Below are 21,711 nucleotides of genomic sequence, written 5' to 3'. Positions count from 1 at the left end.
CCATGTTTATAACAAGCGACCGTTATCGACTCTGTCTAATGACGGTAACTTACTGTACCGTCTTCATCACGTCACGCTGTTTACTTATATGCTACCGTTAAGTTGACTTTAGTGTGTTTTGTGTGTGACTCTGCTGGTCGTTTGTTAACACGTTCATCTAACAGCTCGACGTGATTTTTCGACACCTTCCGTAACGTCGAATGAGTTGTTTTTCAGACTTGTGTGCGTGCCAGTGTTGTGTTGTGGTCGACAGAGTAACTTAGAGTCACTACGTGGCACTAACTGGCAGCTATCAAAGGCGAAGGTACTGCCACTTCACTTCACTCCAGTTCAGTTCAATATAGTTCAACCGACTAGTATGTATCAAAGGCGGAGGAACTGCGCTGACACTTCACTTGCCTTCACTTGACTTCACTCCACTTGACTTCACTTCACTTCACTGCAGTTCATTTCAATTCACTGCAATTCAGTTCACTGCGCTGAAGTATTCAATTCGACTCCAGTCAGTTCAATTCATTTGGCTTTATTGGCATGGCATTTGACGTGTGTTGCCAAAGCACAGTTACAATTATGAAAGACAATGTTAAGGACTGAAATGAACAAAAACAATGTGAATGCTGCTGTCAGACTTTACAACACCGTCTCCAGAATCTGACAATTCACTCATGTGCAATATCAGTGTATATTAAACTGTGCAATATCAATATTTTCTATGTGCAATAATGAGAATTCAACCATTCAGTCTGTCTACTTATTATATTTTGCTTTTTTACTGTTTACTTATTCATTATATCTTGCTTTTTAACTGATGCTTCTTGTTAGTGCACTGTCACCTTTGCTGCTGTAACAATGCAAATTTCCCCGTTGTGGAACTAATACAGAATGAGCTTATCTTATTTTTTTTTAGAATAAAATAGACAATGAAATAAATAAATGAAATAAAGTAATATATATATATATGTAAGTAATATATAGAATCAAGTTAATATTGGTACAATTTCAATGTGACTTTAACAATGTAAGACAAACAAAAACAATGCAAGTATTATTCTACAGATAATAAAATAAAGAGATGTTAGTAGGGATAATACAAGACAGTCACTATTATATAGATAACAAAATAAAAATTACTGATAATAAAGAGATGTTAATTACATGGATAATATAAAATAGCCTGTACTCTATAAATAACATAAACAAAAACAAAAGGAGATGGTGACATTAAGTAGAATATGGTAAATACCAGTACATTTATAAATGTCGGTATGTCTGTATGTCTGTCCTGCTGGTTGTCTCTTTTGTTGTGGCAGGAAGTGACAGCCAACACTGCACATTCTTTCTTTCCCCCCAGAATGAGGAGTAATTTCTCCCTTTCTGTCAGACTCTCTCTACCTCTGCAGGTTTAATGCTACGTGGAGACGATGAGGAACGCTGTTGTGATGTCACTGCTGCTGCTGAACATACAGCACGTCATATCAGCACCCAAAGGCGTCACTGCCAGTCTTAAAGCCAAGTGGAACATGACGCCTTTCCTCCTGGAGACAAGGTACATACTACTCATCCCCTGGACATGCACATCTGGACACATCTGCTTAAACTGGCCCCCTCAGAAAATCTGGACTTGACATCAAATTTTCATATTTTTTTACTTAGATAATTGTTCAGCTATATTTTTGTAAATTTTATTTTCCAGCATGAAGATCCAAAGGCTGTTGCAAAGCCCTCAGCATAATTCCAGGAATAAAATTATGGCTACTGAATCATTTATTTTCTCATGAGTCTAAAAGTACTGGAATCAGCCCATAAAATACCCACCATGTGTTAGCTTTTAATTTAGAAGGTAAACTCCCCAAAATTCCTAACAAAAAATAAAGAGGACAGTCTCACATTGTAGAGGTCGGAAAAAACTGAAGAGAGTAATTCCCAAAACATCCATTTTTGGGAAAAATGCTTCTTAAATTTACTTGTACCTGTCAAAATTACAGATTCTATCCAAGAAGGCATTGCAGTTCTTTAAATAAGTGCCCTTAAATGATTCACAATTGACTTTAATAGCAGCCAAACTCTCTAGGAGGATGTGTCAGTGCTTTCCTAACTGCGGAAATATCAGTTTTTAAAAAAAGAGATGTTTTGCCACCCATCTATAGGCCTTTGACTTGACATAGTAGGAAACACATGTGTTACTGATTATAATGTTCTATTCAAGTGCTGCAGTAAGCCATGCTTATGTGATAGTAAATATAGGCATGCACCTTCACAGGACCCTGAAACTGAAGCAGCTAAATGTAATTTAGCCATCGTTAATTTAATTATTTACACCTGTGCATTTCGTACTGTTACATGTCTTAATGTCTTCCATAAAAAGGCCTATTGTAACACTATTAATACCTTATGTATAAAGTTTTCCAGTGTTTCCCCTATAATTTTACAGGCCTGGCAGGCCGCCAGACCAACGAGAACCCCCGCCAGACAAAAACAATCTTTTTTTTTGATGCCAGAAATAACCCCAAATATCCATTAATTTACTGCTGACACCCCAAAGCGTTCAACATGAGGGAAACACTGTTTTCTATTTACAGTGTTATGTGAAATTTACATTTGACATTTACATTTACTTTTTAGATGTGATTTTTTGGTTAAAAATATTCATATTGTCATCAACGCATACTGTAAGCCCGTAATGTCTGTGTGATGCTTCAGTTATAATCAGATCATATAGATTTATTATGTGATCTGTAGCTCTTAATGTTTGGCATTGTTACTCACAACACTGTTATTACTGAATAATGTTGTCCGATAATATTTGATTTCACTTTTCTCTGTGCAGCGAGTTTATTGGAGAAGATGGAAATGAGAAATTCTGGCAGTTTGTTGACACTGTGAAAGAGCTGACTGTATACAAGCAAGGAGGTATGTTTGAAACCAAGCCATTACATTGATCGTAGAGGTGTAATTGGTGTATATTATAACACATTTTAAATAATTTCGCACCACTTCAGTTGTCCTTCACTTCTAAAAAGCATCATGTTACTAATGTTGTTGTGTCTCACAGAGTCTGTCCGCTCGTACTACAATTTGATCATTAAGAAGGCGGGCCAGTTCCTCACAGATCTTCAACTTAATCTCCTCAAATTTGCTCTGGCCTCGCGGTCCTACTCACCAGCTGTTCATGCATCCCAGCAGGTATGGTGTGATCAAAAGAGTGTGAAGTGGACTATTGTAATGCTTTCTCACTGGCAGCCTGGACATATGGAGAGCCAGGTCCATTTCCTGTTAAAGGTTCTTACTTTTGCTGTATCTCTAATAATCCCTTGTTTATTCATTCGTTACTTGTGTAAAATGGATGCCTTAAAGTGAGCAGTAAGTTCAGATTTGTTAGCAGAAAAGAGTGTAGATGCCATGGACCTTTGTTGTTTCATGTGGTCTAATTTAGGGCACTATATAGTACATACATTTACACACTCAATGGCGGACAGTACATATAGTGTTTCCGGTAGTGATTGTGGACACAGCCATTGTATGTTTACCCTAATCTTGACCGAGGGTGCTCTGCAGTCTTTACTTACATCTCCGCTGTTTTGGCACAATCCAGTCATTATTCTCAAAACACCGTGTGAAATACTCCACATCAATAACTAATTTTCTCACAACAGTGGTTGTATTTGTCATTCGGTTCTCACAGAATTCAAATGTATAGGACAATTATCTTGAATTGATCCAGCGACAAACAGAGTTGGCGTTGGCGATCAAAATCGATTTAATTGCATTTTATATTACTTTCAGATGCATTTATCAACATGCTCATGGTGTAAAACCTTATATGCAAAAATATTCTACATTCTGTCATAACCTGTCATACATAAATGTTTAATAATTAAAAATGCCAAAAGAGCTGATAACAGATGGATTTTGAGATTCGTTAAGTTCATTCTGAAATTTTTTTTCACATGTTGTCAAATCTAGTTTACATGTGCAACTAGTTGAGTGTCATTTCTTAAGCATAATTATACTGCAAGGGAGTTTTAGGTACCACTGTCCTAGAGTATGGAAATGGCAGACATCAGAGAGGGACAATATCCTGCTCATGCAAGAGGAAGAGGTGTATAGATTCATGATGGTTTGGTAAGGGAAAAGTGGACAGAGAAGACAGGGAAGAGACAGAGAAGCTGAACATGTAATGGATGCTCAATGTGAGAACATTACAGCAGAGGCTGAAAGCATTTTTGCCTACAGTGAGCAAATGTGAGACGGGAGGCAGGTGAAATACTCTGGCTAGAAAGGCAGGAGTGTTTGAATAGAAAGTGATTAACTGTCCAATGCCACAACAGCTTCAGTTTTTGGATTTTATATTTTATTTTACTATTAATTACATCCTGTATATATGTTACATACATGTCGAGAGACCATTTTTATTCAAACTGGTGTTTATATGATGTAAGTTTTAATAGATACTCAGGTGGGCTTTACATGAAATTTGACTTTATTATTAGGTGACTGCAAAGTCTGAATGACAAATGAAATAAAGAAATACATTTTCACTGCGTGCCGTGTTCACAATTCCTTATCATTTTGATTGTCTTGTTTTTAGTAATGATAGGGAGAACTTCATTTTGTTGATAGTGATGCACTGGTTGATGAATTTCTTTCATTTTGAAATGTGCTAAACATTTAGGTGAGTAATGGCCCTTGCAGGGGAAATGAAGTGTTGTGCCGCACAGTGTAAATTGGTGTGGTAATTGCACTTGTTCTTAGCCTCGTAAAAATGTTTGCTTAAACAATATTACAAACAACACAGTTAAAATATTCAGAATAAATGAGTGAAGTGACTGATTAACTTTGGTTAACTTTGGCCCACGCTGAAGAGGAAGGGGGTGATGCCAGATTTTTGTTATTATAGACCTGCCTTGTTGTGTTTTATTAAATCCAGATTGCATTACATTGCCGTGATCACACATATTTTACATTAGTGCATTAGCATTAGTGTTGTAATTGGTGTATAATAAAACATTCCTGTCCTGCCTTCTCTTAACAGATAGCCAGTGATGAACCTCCACCTCAGGCTTGTCCTGCCTTTGTCTCCATCCATGGTCAACATAGCTGCAGTACGAAGGACATTAAGAAGCTCCTGAAGGCAGCTGCAGGCAGGTAACTCAGAATGACATTGTCTTCTCCTCTGTGGATAAACTGGATTTCAAAGTTTTCAAAGTTAATTCACTATTGGAATCTCAGTCTTTAATGCTTTGGCTGACTGCATTTTGCCTGTGAACACATGATTTTAGAAATGTTGTTGATACGAAATATTTTATCTCTGAAATGTCTTTAACAACATTTCCAAATGCTTGCAGGCCAAAACCATATTTATACAAGAATGATCACACATATCCAGGAGTCAATAAAACAGACGTGCCAGTTGTGATCCTTTACGCTGAGATTGGAACCAAGAAGTTTACGTCCTTTCATAAGGTGCTGTCAGAGAAGGCTGAAGAGGGGACTCTCACATATGTACTGCGGCATTTCGTAGCGGTGAGCAACAATGATTAAAATTATGTTCTACTGACCAATTGCCTTTCTAATTAATAATGTTCTGCTGTTCTTGCTGTTCTGCTCTGTTAAGTTTTAAAAGGTTAAAGCTGGCAATACTCTATATATTTCTTATTGTGAACAAAACCCATGAACAAACCAAAACCAACAACAAATGGATCTAACTGACAAGTATTGCCTGTGCAGCCAAAGCTTTATATAACTTATTCCTCTGTGCCATCCCAGTGACATCCATTGTTGTCAGAAAACAAATAAAACACATAACTGAGCCACACTGCTGCACTGAGTGACATGTTCCTCCATTAAAAAGAACATGGGGCACCAGAGTTTATTTTGAGTCAGTCCCATATACACCATCCTATTGCCATAAATACTCACTGGTACACCAAATGTGTATTAATCTGCGACTGAAAAAAGCCCCTAACAAATGTACTGTTCACTTGGTTTCATAACATTTGCTAAAATCCACAGTGCCCAGCTGTTTGAGGAAATTACCAAAAAATGAAGATTTGTGACCTGTTTTTAAAGATTTATGTCTTAAGCAGGATTGAACTGGCTTAGGGCTGAGTGCCACAGACAGGGAAGGAAAATCTTAAAGCATTGAGAGATAGACTAATACTATGTTGGTTTTGGTCTTTTAATGGGATGTTTTGACAATAAGAAAAATACAGAATAACACTAGCACCCTTTAACTCATACCTTTAGCAAGTGACACAATTTCAGCAGGGTATTTCCTTTTCTCATTAGTTAGCTACCCTTTTAACGTATCCTTCCCCAGGTTATTAGGTTTTGAAAACAAAGTAACTCAACAGAGCTGCTGTGTTTATAAAATATAGATTTGGTAGTGCAAATTATTGCTACAGATTTCACTTGACAATTGTAAGTGAAACATAAAAGTTTATGATTTCTGTAACACAGTATCAACTTTCATCTTTACAGAAATGATTATTTAGATGACTATTACAGTGCTTTTTTCATTTTTTATTCAATTGATCTATTAATTGTGTGGTCTATTAAATGACGGAAAATTGTTTAAAAAATGCCCTTCAGTTTCATAGAGCCGAAGGTGACATATTTTAAATTGCTTGTTTTGTGTGACCAACAGTCCCAAAGATATTCAGTTTACTGTCATAGAAGACTATAAAAACAGCAAATGTTAACATTTAAGAAGCTGGAGCCACTGAAGTTTTGTCATTTTTATTGTAATCATCAGAATAATTGACTGAACAGACCGTACTGCGTTACTGAATAATGCTCAAGAGAAGAATTAACACATATCTGTGAAAAACTGAAAATCTGAGATAACAGATGCCTTTGAGGGAATAAAAGGTGCTTTTCTTCAAGACATGTGAGTTGAAGAGAAACAGGGTGTGTGGGTGTGAAAGTCTTCTGATGGTGCCTGTGAAAGGCTGAGGCAGTGCATTGAATCTGGGTGATATCGGGGTCAAGGTTGGATGTCAGTGACTCTGCTGCTGTTTGTGGCAGTTATGTGCTTTTTGTTACCGGTGGAGAAACATTTTACAGTTTCTAGTTTTCACTGAATACAGTATTGCAAAATACTTTCAAAACAAGCAAGTTTTACATCAAACACAGTTCAGAGGTCATATGTAGATATTCACTCAATGGCTAAAATAATGTGATCAGCTGAACATTACACCCCTAATGAACTGATATTGGGCGATAAGGCCTGGCTTGGTGCCGTTCGGACACAATCGAAAGGTTCATCAAGCATTCTTGTTTTCCTTAATTGAAGCAAAGAGGACTACATCATATCATACCCCCCCACCCCACCACCAACACCACCACCAAACTTTACAGTGAACATTCAGATTGGTAGTATTTTCCTGGTATCAGCCAAACCCATCATCCAACAGAAATCAGATAGTGAGACATAGTTCATTGCTCAAGAGTCCAATGGTGGTGTGCTTGACTTCAGCCGATGCTTGACATGCGTATGGTGATCGTAGGCTTGTGTGCTACTGTTCAGTCATGGCAGCTTATGTCTTCGAGCTCCTGACAAACAGGTTTCATGTTGATGTTGCTTCTTGGTGCAGTTGAGAACTCGGTTGTGACTCCTGGAAGCACGGACAATGTTTGTGTTTCAGCAATTGATCTACCACTGTGTGGCTAAGCGATTGTTGCTTATAGACATTTTCACTTCAGGTACAAGACAAAATCTAGCAGGGCAGAATTGATTTATTGGAAAAATGGCATCTAGTACCACATTGTAAGTCACCGAGCTCTTCAGTAAGACCCACTCTACAGCAAATTTTTGTCAGTGGTGATGTGAAATGCTAGCAATGGGTGTGGCTGAGTCAGCTAAACCCACTAATTAGAAGGAATGTCCACATATAATTTGGCCATATAGTAAGGGGTGTATAGGTATAGGAGGAAAGATCCTCCCTGGGACGACTCTTCAATGCAGTGTTGACAATTGTAATCACTATACTTTTGACAGTAATGTGCACATACTGTAGACAAAACTAATTGTTTTAAATCTAAGCCATTATCCTGCTCTGCTTCTCACTGCCGCAGAATCCAAAGCCTCTAAAAATGCTTTTATCTGGGTATGGTGTGGAGTTGGCTATCAAAAGCACAGAATACAAAGCTGTGGATGACACCAAAGTAAAAGGTCAGTTGGTGACTTATGAAATATTCTGTGCCGGACCATGCTGTGTCCGAGGCAATGAAACACTAATCTTTTGCTTTCACTTTGTAGATTCAAAGGCAGTCCCGAATCCTGAGGATGATGATAATGATGACGTCCAAGGATTCTTTTTTGGGAAATTAAAGTAAGTAGCTAAACTGTAACATGTTAATTGCCATACAGATTGTTTTTGATCTCCTGTATTCTCTGTTATTGCTGCTGGGCATCTGGTGCTCTGACTGTGCTTTGTGTGAGTTGATAAAAAGATAAAAAGAAATCAGAGTGGTATAATGTATCTTGCTCTTTTTTTCACCTCTCTTGAGGAAATCTCACCCTGAACTCCTGGAGCAACTCGTTGAGCTTCGTAAACATCTCCAGGAGAGTACCAATGACATGGCCCCTCTCAAAGTGTGGGAACTGCAAGGTATCGCTTTTCAGTCTCAGTATTGTTTTTTTAATGATAGTAAGAAAATAACTTTGATCAATACAGTTGGAATGTTATATGACTGTAATGTGTAATTTTGTTTTTTGTTTTGGCTTTGAAGTTACGGTATATTTGTGGCTGACTGCTTTTATTTTGTACTGTCAGCAAGTAGAAGTGTAAATGAATTTGAATACATTATCCAGATGTGCATAGATAATGTGCTCTGAACATGTATGAAAAACCATCTGAATGTTTGCAGAATGCAGTTGTATCTATTTTAGTTTTATTTATTAAGCTTTATTTAGACTTAGTGTAGACTTGTGTTTTTTGAAGGTGGGATTCAAATACAAGTCTTGCTTTATTATTTGATTAATTCAGGTACATAGTTAAAATATTGTTTCGTATATTTTGCTGGCAGCTAAATTTGTGGATATAAGTGTGAGGAGTGTAAATGACAGTAGAAAACAACTGAATGCAGAAAATTTAGCAACCGTTTTTAAAAACTTCCTGTTATACATCACATCCGCGTCTGGTATAAATCCGAATATAGGTATTTTTGTGATATACACAGATACAGATACAGTTAGTAGCGTTGTGTTACACCCCAATTAGCAACGGCCAGACTGATAATTGAGTGCAGCAGAAGTGAATATTTTTCAGGTTTTTAACAACAGTTAATCATTTTACCACAGGCAATAACACTGTGTCATAGCCAGGTTAATGTAGTCTCCTTTGATTTTCTTGCATGGGTTTGTTTTGTCTAAACACAATGTGCCTTTGTATATGTATACATGTTGATGAATTCATCATTTGATCTCTGCAGATCTCAGCTTCCAAGCAGCTGCCAGAATCTTGTCCGTGCCAAAGTTTGATGCTTTGAAGCTCATGCGAGACCTCAGTCAGAACTTTCCAAGCAAAGCCAGGTTAGAAAATTCATCTTATTTCCTCTTTTTGACTAAGTGACTAACACATCTGGTACCATTCCAAAATTATGCTTTATTTATTTATTTTGGAGCCCTAATCAGTATCACAATGTGTAAACGCATCCACAAAAATGCTTTTATTAAAGTTCACCTCAGATATGCCTTTTTAAACCCATTTGTTTGAGCATGATAGTCTTCCTTGTGACACCTACATATTAGCTCCACAAAAAAATTCACCTTTAATGCACAGTTCTAATCAGTTTTTTTTTTCCTCGATGTCTGCACAGGCAGCTTGTAATAACAGCAAAAAGTGCTGAGTAAGACCTGGATGTTTACAGGGAATTGACTGCAAATGTACCATCTTGTGGGCCCATGGGTTTTTGGAGATTAAAACTGGCATTTTACTGCTGGCTGGGGATGTGGTAAAAGCTGATGGTGACTGTACATGTTTTACTGTTCCCACAGATCACTGACAAGAGTGGCCGTAAAGCAGGAAATGAGAAAAGAAATTGAGGAGAACCAAAAGGTGCGATCATATCATAAGCAGTGTCCCACATGACAGTGCAAAAGGGTTTTGTTTGATAGCACAATTAAGACAGCATTGTACAAGTTTTATTTTAGAGAATGAGTTTCTAATCTGTATCTGAAATAACTTCCGTAACAACATCAATCAAGACATTTTATTCTTACTTTTCTCTTTGTCTCTGTGCATCTCTTCTACTTACTGCTGTAGTGTCTGGGAACCTATTCGTTTTCAAAGATTGGACATTTAAGGTAAAATTTAGGGGGTTTTGGCATTCGACTAACACTTTGAGTTTGTTCTTTCAGCATCTCAGTGAGACAATTGGTGTTCACCCAGGAGACGGGGAGCTCTTCATCAACGGATTGCACATTGATTTGGACATTCACAACCCTTTCAGGTAGGGGCACAGCAGGAGGGAGCAGTAGTTCGCTTATGCTCTCCGCAGGAAGCCTCAGACCCATGCATTGGCTCAGTGATTCTTTTGCAACAAGATCAGAGTTTGCTGCATTTGAAAGCCACTGCCACATAACTATCGCGTGTAAAAAAAACTGTGATTTTGTATTTATAGCATTTTGGACATCCTCAGAGGAGAGGCCAGGGTCTTGGAGGGTCTTCATAACCTAGGCATAAAAGGAGAACATCAGGGCACGCTGCTGAGATTACCTGTAAACCTTGTGGATGACAGCTATGCCCTAGATATTAGACATCCAGCGATCATGGTGAGTCCTGTCCAAAAGCATTATTTTTCTGGCAAGTTATTTTTTTCTTTGTGTACTCTCACCAGGGTGTCAATTAGTGGATCAGACATCAGGCTTTTGCAACAATCTTGAGCGTGCCAAAAACCTCAGTTATTAACTGGGAAGTTAGCCAAGAAAAGCTATCAAATTAAAAACTTGCAAGATTTCATTTTAGCACCTCTGGCTATTTTAATATTCTATGTACTATAAAAAATGCCAAAGAAATGAAGATATTAAGGCTGTCAGAAGGAGAGATAATCATGGTGTGTCAAATGTGAGCAAGACCATTGTTAGTGCCAGATTGGCCACCAATTATGGATAATTTTGCAGCTCTGATTCTGGTCATTCATCATAAAAAACTATGTCATAGCTTTGTCTGATGTTGAACAGTTGAGCTTTATACATCGACTGAACATGTCAAGAAGGAAATGTAGTCCAAATATATGAATCGCCATTCTTCCAGTCAGAATATTGTAATTTTCTCACAAGCTTTATATTTTCATGTGCTTTCTAGTGGATAAATGACATTGAGAATGACCTGATGTACCACAGCTGGCCAACGGGCGTACAGGAGCTCCTGAGAGCCACCTTTCCTGGAGTCATTCGGCAGATCCGACGCAATTTCTTCAACCTGGTGAGTCCCCAAAATGACAAAAATCAGATATATCTTGTCTTTTACGGATCTCAGACTATTAATTCACTCTTTCATTTTCTCCTGTCTACATTATTGTAAGTCCCTCCACACATGCCTCAGTCAAGCTGCTCTGAATTATCTACAGTTAGTTCAAAATGCAGCTACCAGGCTATTAACTAGAACTGGCTGTAGGCCCCATGTTACCCGAGCTCTTGTATCCCTCCATTGGCTTCCTGTAAAATTTAGCATAAACTACAAAATCCTACTGATATAAGGCCCTGCATGACCTTGCCCCCAGTTACATTTCTGATCTCCTCTTTCCTTATTCCACATCTCGATCACTCCGTTCCTCAAATCTCGGCTTTTTATCCATCGATCGCTCCAACTGCAAGACAAAAGGTGACCGTGCCTTTGAAGTTTTAGCCCTAACCCTCTGGAATCATCTTCTCCAATCTATCAGATTTGCTTAATCTTTAGACTGTTTTAATCGGCTTCTAAAAATCCACCTTTATAGGCAAGCCTTTTTATAGATCACCATCCCTCGTCGTATGTTTTGTTCATTTTAGTTTGGTCTCTTTCTCAATGTGCTGTGTCATTTATTTTACTTTGTTTATTCATTTATATTTTTCATGTTTGTGTGTGAATCACTTTTGTAATAGTGTGTGCTATATAAATAAAGCTTTACTTACTTACATGATCAAATGTCTCTCCTGGATGCAATGAATGCTGGATGCCTGAACATATCTGCAGAAGATTGGCAGGGATGCATCAGGCTGTGAAATGATTCTTTCTCAGGTGTATTGGAGGAGAGGACATAAGGTGTGATGTGGATGAGAACTCGTGGCCAAATGCAGAAGACAGGGTTGACTAGCACTGCTTTATATCTGTATCTGTAGCTATCATATACATGTATGTATAGCGAATATATACACTTTTGTTTTGTATCACTGGAAAAGTGAAAATAAGGCATACTGTAGCATTTCTGAATAATTTCTGCAACATATTATACTGAAAGACAATCCATGCAGTAAAGAGGAGCCATTTTTTATTGTAATAGATTCTTGATTTCTGTTTAAAAAAAAAAGCTACTTCAACAGTGATAGAGAATATTGATATATACATATTGGGGCAGTGGTGGCCTAAAAGTTAGAGAACCAAGCTAGTGACCAGAAGGTTGTAGGTTCAGTTCTCAGACCAGCAGGATAAATCTGGGTGGGGAAATCATAACCACTCCTGATATGCCCAGCTGCTCCAGTACAGCTGCTCAGTGGCCGGCAGATCAGACTGTGGTTTTGTAACTGTGTGAATGAATGTGATGAGGGCATTCCTGCAAAAGAGAGGCTTGCTTTCAGAAAGAAACTTCCCTGAATAAAAGAAGGTTAAAACATGTTGTAAGAGTTGATTCTGAAGAGTTTTAATAACATTAGTGCATTTTGGATGTGAGATTAACTGTTGTGATGAGCTGCATGTTAGTAAAGAGAGCTGTGAGAGGAGATCTGAAGTGAACTCTTTATAGAGAAATGCATGAAACCAAACCGTATGAAACCTTTTGGATGCTTTTGACTCTTTTAGTTTTAGCCAAATTGTGCAGTGTTTCCTGTCACAACATTTCAGTAAGTACAGTCAGACTAACTCCCAAAAAGGAGAATACAGAATGCATTTTGAATACTTAATATGCCTTTGATTTGAAACTGACTGGGACTCTTGTTTTATCTTCTTTACTTTATCTAAAAATCTAAGTCAGACAATGTGTTTGTAAATGCTTCTTGACTCAGGTTTGATAATGACACCTTTGTTGTTAGGTGCTGTTCCTTGATCCAGTGCAGGAGGAAAGTGTTGAGCTGGTGAAACTAGCAGAGCTTTTCTACAAGCATAAGATCCCCCTGAGGTTGGTGCAGTTATTTCTCACACTTCTACAGCTGTTTATATCATCCACTTTTGGCATTTATAATCTTTACCAGGTAGTGATTCTCATTTCACCTGCAAATTGAATACTTGTTTTTTGCCCATTTTCTATAGAATTGGATTTGTGTTTGTTGTCAACACCAAAGATGAGATTGATGGCTTCTCAGATGCGGGGGTTGCATTTTACCGACTGCTGAATTACATTGCAGACGAGTACGATGTATCTCAGGCTCTGATGTCCATGGTCTCAGTAAGTATATCACATATCCAGTATAAATCTCTGTTGTTTTAGCGGGCACTTCTTGAAGAATGACTAAAGCACAGTCCTCGCCATCTCATATCTCTTTGTGCCTCAGAAGTCAGTTGTTTTATTGTGTCTTGTGCTATCCCACTGTTTGAGACATTATTGGACTGGATGAGTCAGTGGGATTTTGCCTGTGGTATCAGCTCTTTGAAATAGAGTTGGAAATTATTGACAGTACTAGGGATTTGAAGACAGTGATGGTCAAATCTGATCTGACTTGCCCCTCTCTTGCAGCTGTACAACAAAGTAGATGTAGGGGAGACGCTGTCTGTTGATACAATCTCTGCTTACCTGAAGAGAAAATTCCCTAAAGCCAATGCTGAAAGGATTCTAGGTGTAGAATCCGAGTATGATGATAAAAGAAAGGTAAGGAAATTAAATAGTTCTTTCTATTTTTTTGTTAATTGGAAGTAACTATTTAATAAATAAATAAATGAAACAGCCAAGGATTAAGTCAATTTTTGTATGCTCCAGGACGGCGCACTCTTCTACAAGAAGAGCGGCCTGGGTGCGCTACCTCTGGCTTTATTTAATGGAATCCCTCTGAGCCCAGATGAGATGGATCCAGAGGAGCTGGAGACCATCATCCTGCAGCACATAATGGACACCACCACCACCTTCCAGAGAGCTGTTTTTATGGTATAACATGACCATGGAAGTTTCCTTTTTTGTGCCATGGAGTAGAACATTTAGATTAATATACACGAGTGAAAAGAAGCAAACAAACACTAAAGATTTGAACTAATGGCAGTTTGTTCATGCTTATAGTGTGCATACAAGTAATATTTCACATACTAGCCTGGGGTTACTATATGCTAGATATGAGTTGGTGATTAACATTGATGTTCTTTGATAAGTGAAGTAAGTCCTCATTATCATACATAGCTATTTACTATGAAGTTTTAGATTCAATTTGTATGAAATTTTAAGGTGTTTACACTTCACATCATAGTCATTTGTTCACATATAGGGCATAGCAAAGATCCAGTATCTCCTCATGGATTGATGTACTCAGTGACGTCCCTCTTGTCCCTCATCTACAGGGTCAGTTGACCGAGGGGACAGATGTGGTGGACTATCTAATGGAGCAGGCCAATGTGGTTCCCAGGATGAACCCTCTTATTCTAAGCGCGGACCGAAAGTACCTCGATTTCACTACCAATCCAGGTGACTTGTGAAACTCATGTTAAACTGTTCAATATTAAGTCATTGTCTTTATGCCTGCCATTTAGTAAAACTTGTTTCTTTCTTGCTTTTCAGTTGTAGATGATTGGGAAGACACAACAATGTTTTCATACTTGGACTCCAGAGACAAGACCGCTGTGATGGCGAAGAGAATGAAGTACTTTACAAATAGCGGTGAGACGTTACTTGTTATTTCATGCCTTGCTTTAATAATAAACACCTTTTTAGATGGATTCACACCTTCCCATCCTCAGTACCACAGTGACTTTGTGTGAATGAGTTCATACAACAGTACAAATAACTTATTCCAGCATTTGCATCTTAAGTGGAACAACCATTGTACATTAACTTGTTGAAACTCTGTAAAATGAGCAATGTCTAAACCAAAATGAATCCTACGCTGCTCTGCTGATCTATGAAAGTGTGAAATTGACCTTTGTTAAGGCAGACAGGCTGTGCCTCCAGCAAGGTAATTGCTGGGTCTGCTGACTGGCTTTTGGCCAACAGCCTAAATGGTCGTCAGAGCCAACATTTCACCGCTTAGGTCTTGAGTGTAGCTGTCTCAGTGAGGCTGTGAAGGCTGATTGCCATCCTCCTACTGTGGACTAGCAGACCAGCTGAATGCCTGCTTTTCTGACCGACTGATTGACTGACTGACTGGGGGGAATATAACTATGACAGGTGGCACATTTCTCCACTGATATACTCAGTTCTCTGCCAGATGTCCCAGTCCCTCTCACCTCCCTCACACAAACCGAACATTCACTGAAATGACTGTAGCTCATTTTCCTTCTCACTTCTCATGTCAGTGTATAAATAGGGTGAAGACCCTTTTAAAGGATTAGCAGCTCTTTCTAAATGCCACGTAAGCATCAAGGTTGACATTGTCAGAGGTGATTTGCCCAAAAATACATTTACTTTCCACTGATGCTTTCATCATATACATGTAGTATGAATTTATAGCATAAACATCAGTAAACTGCAGTGGACAGCAGGGCAGTGGCTTTTTTTGACCATCTATTCAATTCAATTCAATTCAATATGCTTTGTTGGAATGAATGTAACAAAGACAATATTGCCAACGTGTCAAATAACAAGTGTGTTATTTGCTTGAGTGTGTGTGTGTGTGTGTGTGTGTGTGTGTGTGTATGTATCAGTACCAGGACAGTGGAGGGTCTGGGTGGTTGTGTATTTAGCTCCTACATTAGACCCTCCATCACACAGTGAGTATCAGTATCATTCGTTCTAAGAGCAAAGCATTATTGAAAATTATCAAATGATTTAAGTCTTTACAGAATTATAATAACAAAATTACATATAGCAACAATATATATAAACAGATTATAAAAGCAAAATGTAATCATTAAATAATTTACAAATCAAATAATGTATATCAGGGTTTAATAAACCAGACAGATTATAGGTCTACCGACCAGGTTGACTGATATATACATAAAAAAAAAAAAAATTAAAAATTAAACAATTAAAAAGAAGTCAATACAGAGTTGTGTTTCTCAGCCTCCACTGGCTGTCCTCAGGTCATGACATGAGGTGATTTTGCTGCAGTTATCTCACATTTGGGCATTTCCCAAAGTAAATATGGGAGTTTCTCTATGTCTGTTATGTTGTCAAATTCAGGGTGTATTTTTATTATATTGGGAAAATGTTCATTTTTCAGAGGCTGGTATTTGGGGCATGAGGTGAGCAAGTGTTGTTCTTACTCTACTTCTTGTCTGTTATACTGGGAGCGGAGTCTCTCCTGCTCTGTCAGCCAACTCTATCAATGCCAATCCTTTTCTATAGCTAGACTGTGCTCGCTGAGTCTGTACATAGTCAAGGCTTTTCTTAATTTAGGATTTTTTACTGTGGTCAGTCAATTTGCTGATGCAAAGTCTGTTTTTAAGGGTCAGATATCATTTTAATTTACTCTGTGGTTTAGTTGTTATAGTTTTATTTTTGTTGGTTGATAATTTGGTTTGGTGTGATTGGGTTGGTGTTGTGGTCCTGAGGCTGTCCGGGGGCATGGTAGGTTGTCTGGACCTGGCCTCGGGACCAGCTGGCTTAGGGGACTCTTCTCTGGCTTTAGCTCTGGGCAGATTAGGGCTGTGTGATGGTACGTCTGAGGGTCAGTAGTTTTTAGGTAATTGTAAAATTTAGTTGATCTTTTTTGCATTTTCAATATCAGGGGGTAGCTATATGAGTTCTGCTCTACAGGAATTGTTTGGTGTCTTTCGCTGGAAATGCAGGTCGTTCTCACAGAACAAAGATTCTATGATGGTTTTGTCCCATTTTTCAAATTCATTGTTTAATTTTGGTCCCCAAATTTCACTGCCATAGAGAATTATTGGTTCTAATACAAATTGGAAAATGTTTAGCCAGATTTTAATTGGAATGTCAAATTTAATATTTCTTCTAAATGCATAGAAAGCTCTCCCTGCTTTGTCTCTCAGATCTTTCACAGCCAAGTTGACGCTTCCTGTGAAGTTTATGTTGAGGCCAAGGTATGTGTAGTTCTTTGTATGGTGTAATTTAGTGGTGTCCATATAGAAATTATGTCCTTACTGCTGGGCTGCTTCTGAAAGATCACAATTTTTGTTTTATTTGGGTTAACTGTCATGGCCCTGGTCTGACAGAATTTATGCAGGAGGTTGAGGTGCTGCTATAGACCTTTTGTTGGTGACAGCAACACCAAGTCACCTGCATATAGGAGACCTTTAATTTCTGTGCCATTCAGGGTGAGGCCAGGTGCAGTGGATTGATCTAATTGACATGCAAATTCATTCATCTATAAATTGAAGAGGATTAGACTAAGATTGCCCCTCTGCCTTACCCCAGGACCCTTGGAGAAGAATGCTGTTTGTTTGTCTCCTATTTTAACTGCACAATTATTTATATCAAATGTTTTCCCCCCAGTGCTACTGTTAAGTAGTCTATAGAAAAGGCCCTCATGCCAGATGGAATTGAAGGCCTTCTTGAAATCAATAAAATATGCACAGGCATGTCCTTTCTTTTTGTCTAATTCTCACTCAATTAGGGTGTGGAGGGTATAGATGTGGTCTGTTGTGCAAAAATTTGGTAAGAATCCAATTTGGCATTTATTCAAAACATTTTGGTTATTGATAAAACTGATGATAAGTATTTTATTCATAATATTACAAAGGGTTTTTCCCACATTACTATTTACACAGATTCCATTGTAATTATTTGGGTTATATTTATGTCCATTTTTATAAATTGGTGTTATTAAACCCTTATTCCATATGTCAGGAAAAGTGCCTACTGCTTTAATTATATTAAAACGTTTGAGGATAGCCAATTTGAATTTATGGTCAGAATATTTAATCATTTCATTTAGGATGCCATCGACTCCACAGGCCTTTTTAGCTTTTAGGGATTGGATGCTTTCCATCAGTTCTTGCTCTGTTACTGAAGCATCGAGAGGGTTTTGGTTATCTTTAATTACTAATTCTAAAGTTTTCCACTTGGTGTGCATTTTGTTTTGGTTAATGTTCTTTATAATATTGCTTTATAATTCAGTGAAATAATTCATCCAAATGCTGCCATTTTGTATTGCCAATTAATCTTGTTGCGTTTTGTTTGCTGTGTTGCAATTCTGCCAGAATCGGTTTGTCTCTAAAGATTTTATTTCAGAGAGCTGGTTCCTGTTGTGTTGTTATTTCTTTGCTCTTAGTGTATATTTGTATTGTTTTAAAGTGTAATAGTGATGAAGGCATATATTTTGATCATTTGGGCCTCTATGTTTTTCATTTGATAACTTTCTTAAAGTTTTCCATATATTTTTGCAATCATTGTCAAACCATTTGTTATTGTTTATTTCTTTTGGTTTTTCATTAGAGGTTTTCAAATTTGATGAGAAGTTATCAAAAATTGCATTCATTTTGTCCACAGCAGAGTTCAAATCATCATTATTAAGGGGAAACATTTTAGAAAGAAAGAAATAGATTGAAAATTGAATTTTGGCATTTTCAAATGCCTTTTGGTAGCACTCCATACTGTCTGATTTCCATCTAAATGTATGGTGTTGTACAGTTTACTGGGTTTAGAGGTCTCATATCTAGTGTGTGCCCTCTTCAAATAGACAGTGATCTTACTGTGATCTGATAGTGGTGTGAGTGGGTTGAAAGCTCTTAGACTCATTTGGGTCCAGATCTGTTATGGCTTAGTCTACCATATTGCTGCCAAGAGCTGAACTAAATATGTAACAGCCCAGAGAGTCTCCTCGTGACCAACCATTGACTATGTACAGACCCAGCATGTGGCAGAGCTGTAGAGGCTGGGCACCACTTGTATTTGTAATTTTATCAAGATTGTGTCCTCCAGGTAGGCCTAAGTGTTTGTCTCCGATGTTTACCCTGTCAGCTTTCTGTCCAATTCTAGTTTTTAGGTAACAAAACTGTGTTTTAACTAGCACGTTTCCCGAAATTTTTAAATTGTTTATTTCCCCCTCTGGAACGGAAAAAACATCTTCATTGTAGTAGGGGGATTCTGAGGGGCGTATGTAAATATCACACAGGTAGACTTGTTGGTCTGCACATATTATTTTTGTTAATTTTTAGCCAAATATAGGTCTTTTACCGCTCTAATAAAATCAAGATTTCTGCTTTTTAATTCAAAAGCAGATGATCTAAGGCCTTGAATGTTCCAACATGTTATTTGAAATAATTTCATCTTTAAATGTGTTCTGTTTTAAAAACAAGATAAACACTGAAACAAGGTCAAGGTAAACTTTATTATCTCAGATAGGGGTATTTGGGTGGTCAAGGTGCAGAAGTACACAAAGCAGTCATAAAAACAGATATATACACATAAATATAAAATATGCAGTCTGCTCTTCCATACCCCTACCACACGCGCTCACACACACATCCGCGTGTGCACACACAGAGAGAGAGAGAGAGTATTTCAAAGCACCCTTGCTCTAGCATACACTGACACACATACTAATGTAGAGACAGATAAATACTTCATATACAGTGGACTACATGGGCTGTGCGAAACTAACTCTACATCAGTATTAGAACCAACTAGTAAGATAAAATAAAATAATAATAAAATATATTGCACCATACAAGTGTTGCACAGGGATTACCATTGCACATAGCTTTGGCCAAAATACCACCAAATCCTATGTTTTGTACTGTCCCTCTCATTTAACAGTAATTGCTGAAGGAACATAAGACTTGCTAAACCTGGTTGCTCTTATTTTCCTTTGCAGAATCCTCCCTTTGCCCTTATAGCTTAGTTGGAACTCATTGTGTAGAGAGTGAGCAGGGTCACTGAGGATGCGCTCAGCCTTACTCAGAATGAGGTCTTTACACAACTGAGCAGCTGACATCTGGTCACACCCAATGACTCTACTCGGCATCTTGATCATATGCTGCAGCCTGTCTTGGTCTTGGCGCATGTTACCAAACACACAAATCAGACCAAAGGATGAGATGCTCTGAACGACAGCCTTGTAAAACAGTTGCATTAAAACTGTACAGTTCTCGTAAGAACATTTGCTGTTGCAGTTTTTTGACCTTCATGGTTTCATCAGGTCATCAGTTTCTGTCTCTAGATATTTATAAGTATTAACTCTTTCAATGGGTACGTTGTTGACATTGATGAGTGGGACTTCTCCTCCACTATGTCTAACACCTAGGACACACTGGATGCGTGAGCAGCATGTGTGTCGCTGAACTGCTGCGTCTCTCACACTTGCAGCGTCCACACTGGAAGCGTGTCTGCTGCGGCGCGTCTGCCACTGGCAGCCCTATCTTTCTCGTTTTCCCTGTCCATTTCTGCTGAGAACCGCGCGCGTCACGTGGAGAAAATAGGCGAGATCTCGAATCTCTAGATGAAGCGACGCAGCAGCCTCACGTGACACACGCATCTCACGCGGGCAGTGTGGCCGCTCTAACCTGTTAACATGGGCGCCGAAATGAAAAGCAAGAGGTTCCGCGACGCACACACGCTGCTCACGCATCCAGTGTGGCCCAGGGGTTAGATTTATGAGTACAGGTGTATATGGTCATACAGACAGTCCAGGTCTAGTGTCGGGTGGTAAGCCAGGAACACATTAGGCTTCAGGGCACAGTCCCTGAAGCCTAAGACCGGCTTGCATTCACCCTGTGTATGGTGTGGTGGTGGAAGTCTTTTCTTTGCAGGAGGGTGGAGATGATGATCCTGCTGGTTGGGAATATAGTGGAGGCTTTTTCAATCATTCTTCTGAGTGAGTCTGCCAATCTCTCCTATTGGGACTTTAGGTTGTTAGTGCCTGTGAATTATAATATGACTGGGTGATCCCAGCTCAGCCACGGTCAAGAGCTTGCGGGGAGGGCACCAGATTTTCTCTACTCTGTCTTGGGGAAGAATGTCTGTTCATCCACCAACTTTGCGTTGGAGTCCATGAGTAGGATAATTTCAGCCCTTCTGCCTCTGCGTGCCTGTGTAGTCTCAGTGGAGTGTGGAGTTGAATCCACTGGTGCTGGGGTCTATACCAGAAAGCAGGTTCAACAGACTCTGAGTCTAACCCTGAACTCTAAGTTGATTAATCCACAGATAGGAAACGATTCACCATGGCAACAGGTAAACAAAAGGCAGATCCTCCATTTTAATCCAGCGGACGTAGAGATATTAATGCATGTGTTTGCGGACGGTGCACATTTATCTTTAAAAAAAAGAGCCTGAGTCAGAGCAGGAGAAAGTTTTAATAAGTTAACACAATAAAGTCTTATTCAGTATTGTATATTAATTCATCATTTAGCAGACTCACATTTCCTTAATGATGATAAAGTGGAATCTGGCTGTGTATCAGACTGTAGCTTCATTACATTTTAAATATATTTGTTCAGTTTAATCTGACGGGGGACAAAACACAGGAGG

At 38.5% G+C, this 21,711-nt stretch overlaps 1 protein-coding gene across 2 annotated transcripts in view; it reads left to right on the top strand.

The window, feature by feature from the left end:
• uggt2 (UDP-glucose glycoprotein glucosyltransferase 2) overlaps positions 1 to 21,711 on the top strand; it is a 46,072-nt gene that overhangs the window by 184 nt on the left and 24,177 nt on the right. For both annotated transcript variants that reach the window (XM_044366107.1, XM_044366108.1), the window contains exons 2-20: positions 1,382 to 1,546; positions 2,828 to 2,910; positions 3,053 to 3,183; positions 5,033 to 5,145; positions 5,346 to 5,523; positions 8,077 to 8,173; positions 8,261 to 8,333; positions 8,512 to 8,612; positions 9,436 to 9,535; positions 10,001 to 10,061; positions 10,364 to 10,455; positions 10,627 to 10,777; positions 11,310 to 11,429; positions 13,232 to 13,317; positions 13,449 to 13,584; positions 13,873 to 14,004; positions 14,113 to 14,277; positions 14,682 to 14,805; positions 14,899 to 14,997. In XM_044366107.1, coding sequence (XP_044222042.1) covers positions 1,422 to 1,546; positions 2,828 to 2,910; positions 3,053 to 3,183; positions 5,033 to 5,145; positions 5,346 to 5,523; positions 8,077 to 8,173; positions 8,261 to 8,333; positions 8,512 to 8,612; positions 9,436 to 9,535; positions 10,001 to 10,061; positions 10,364 to 10,455; positions 10,627 to 10,777; positions 11,310 to 11,429; positions 13,232 to 13,317; positions 13,449 to 13,584; positions 13,873 to 14,004; positions 14,113 to 14,277; positions 14,682 to 14,805; positions 14,899 to 14,997 — 2,167 coding nt within the window. In that variant the 5' untranslated portion in view covers positions 1,382 to 1,421. The remainder of the gene's footprint in view (positions 1 to 1,381; positions 1,547 to 2,827; positions 2,911 to 3,052; positions 3,184 to 5,032; positions 5,146 to 5,345; positions 5,524 to 8,076; positions 8,174 to 8,260; positions 8,334 to 8,511; positions 8,613 to 9,435; positions 9,536 to 10,000; positions 10,062 to 10,363; positions 10,456 to 10,626; positions 10,778 to 11,309; positions 11,430 to 13,231; positions 13,318 to 13,448; positions 13,585 to 13,872; positions 14,005 to 14,112; positions 14,278 to 14,681; positions 14,806 to 14,898; positions 14,998 to 21,711) is intronic.

This window comes from Thunnus albacares, chromosome 11 (genome assembly GCF_914725855.1).
Source record: "Thunnus albacares chromosome 11, fThuAlb1.1, whole genome shotgun sequence".
Classification (NCBI taxonomy): domain Eukaryota; kingdom Metazoa; phylum Chordata; class Actinopteri; order Scombriformes; family Scombridae; genus Thunnus; species Thunnus albacares.
This window is presented reverse-complemented; position numbering and strand designations above follow the sequence as displayed.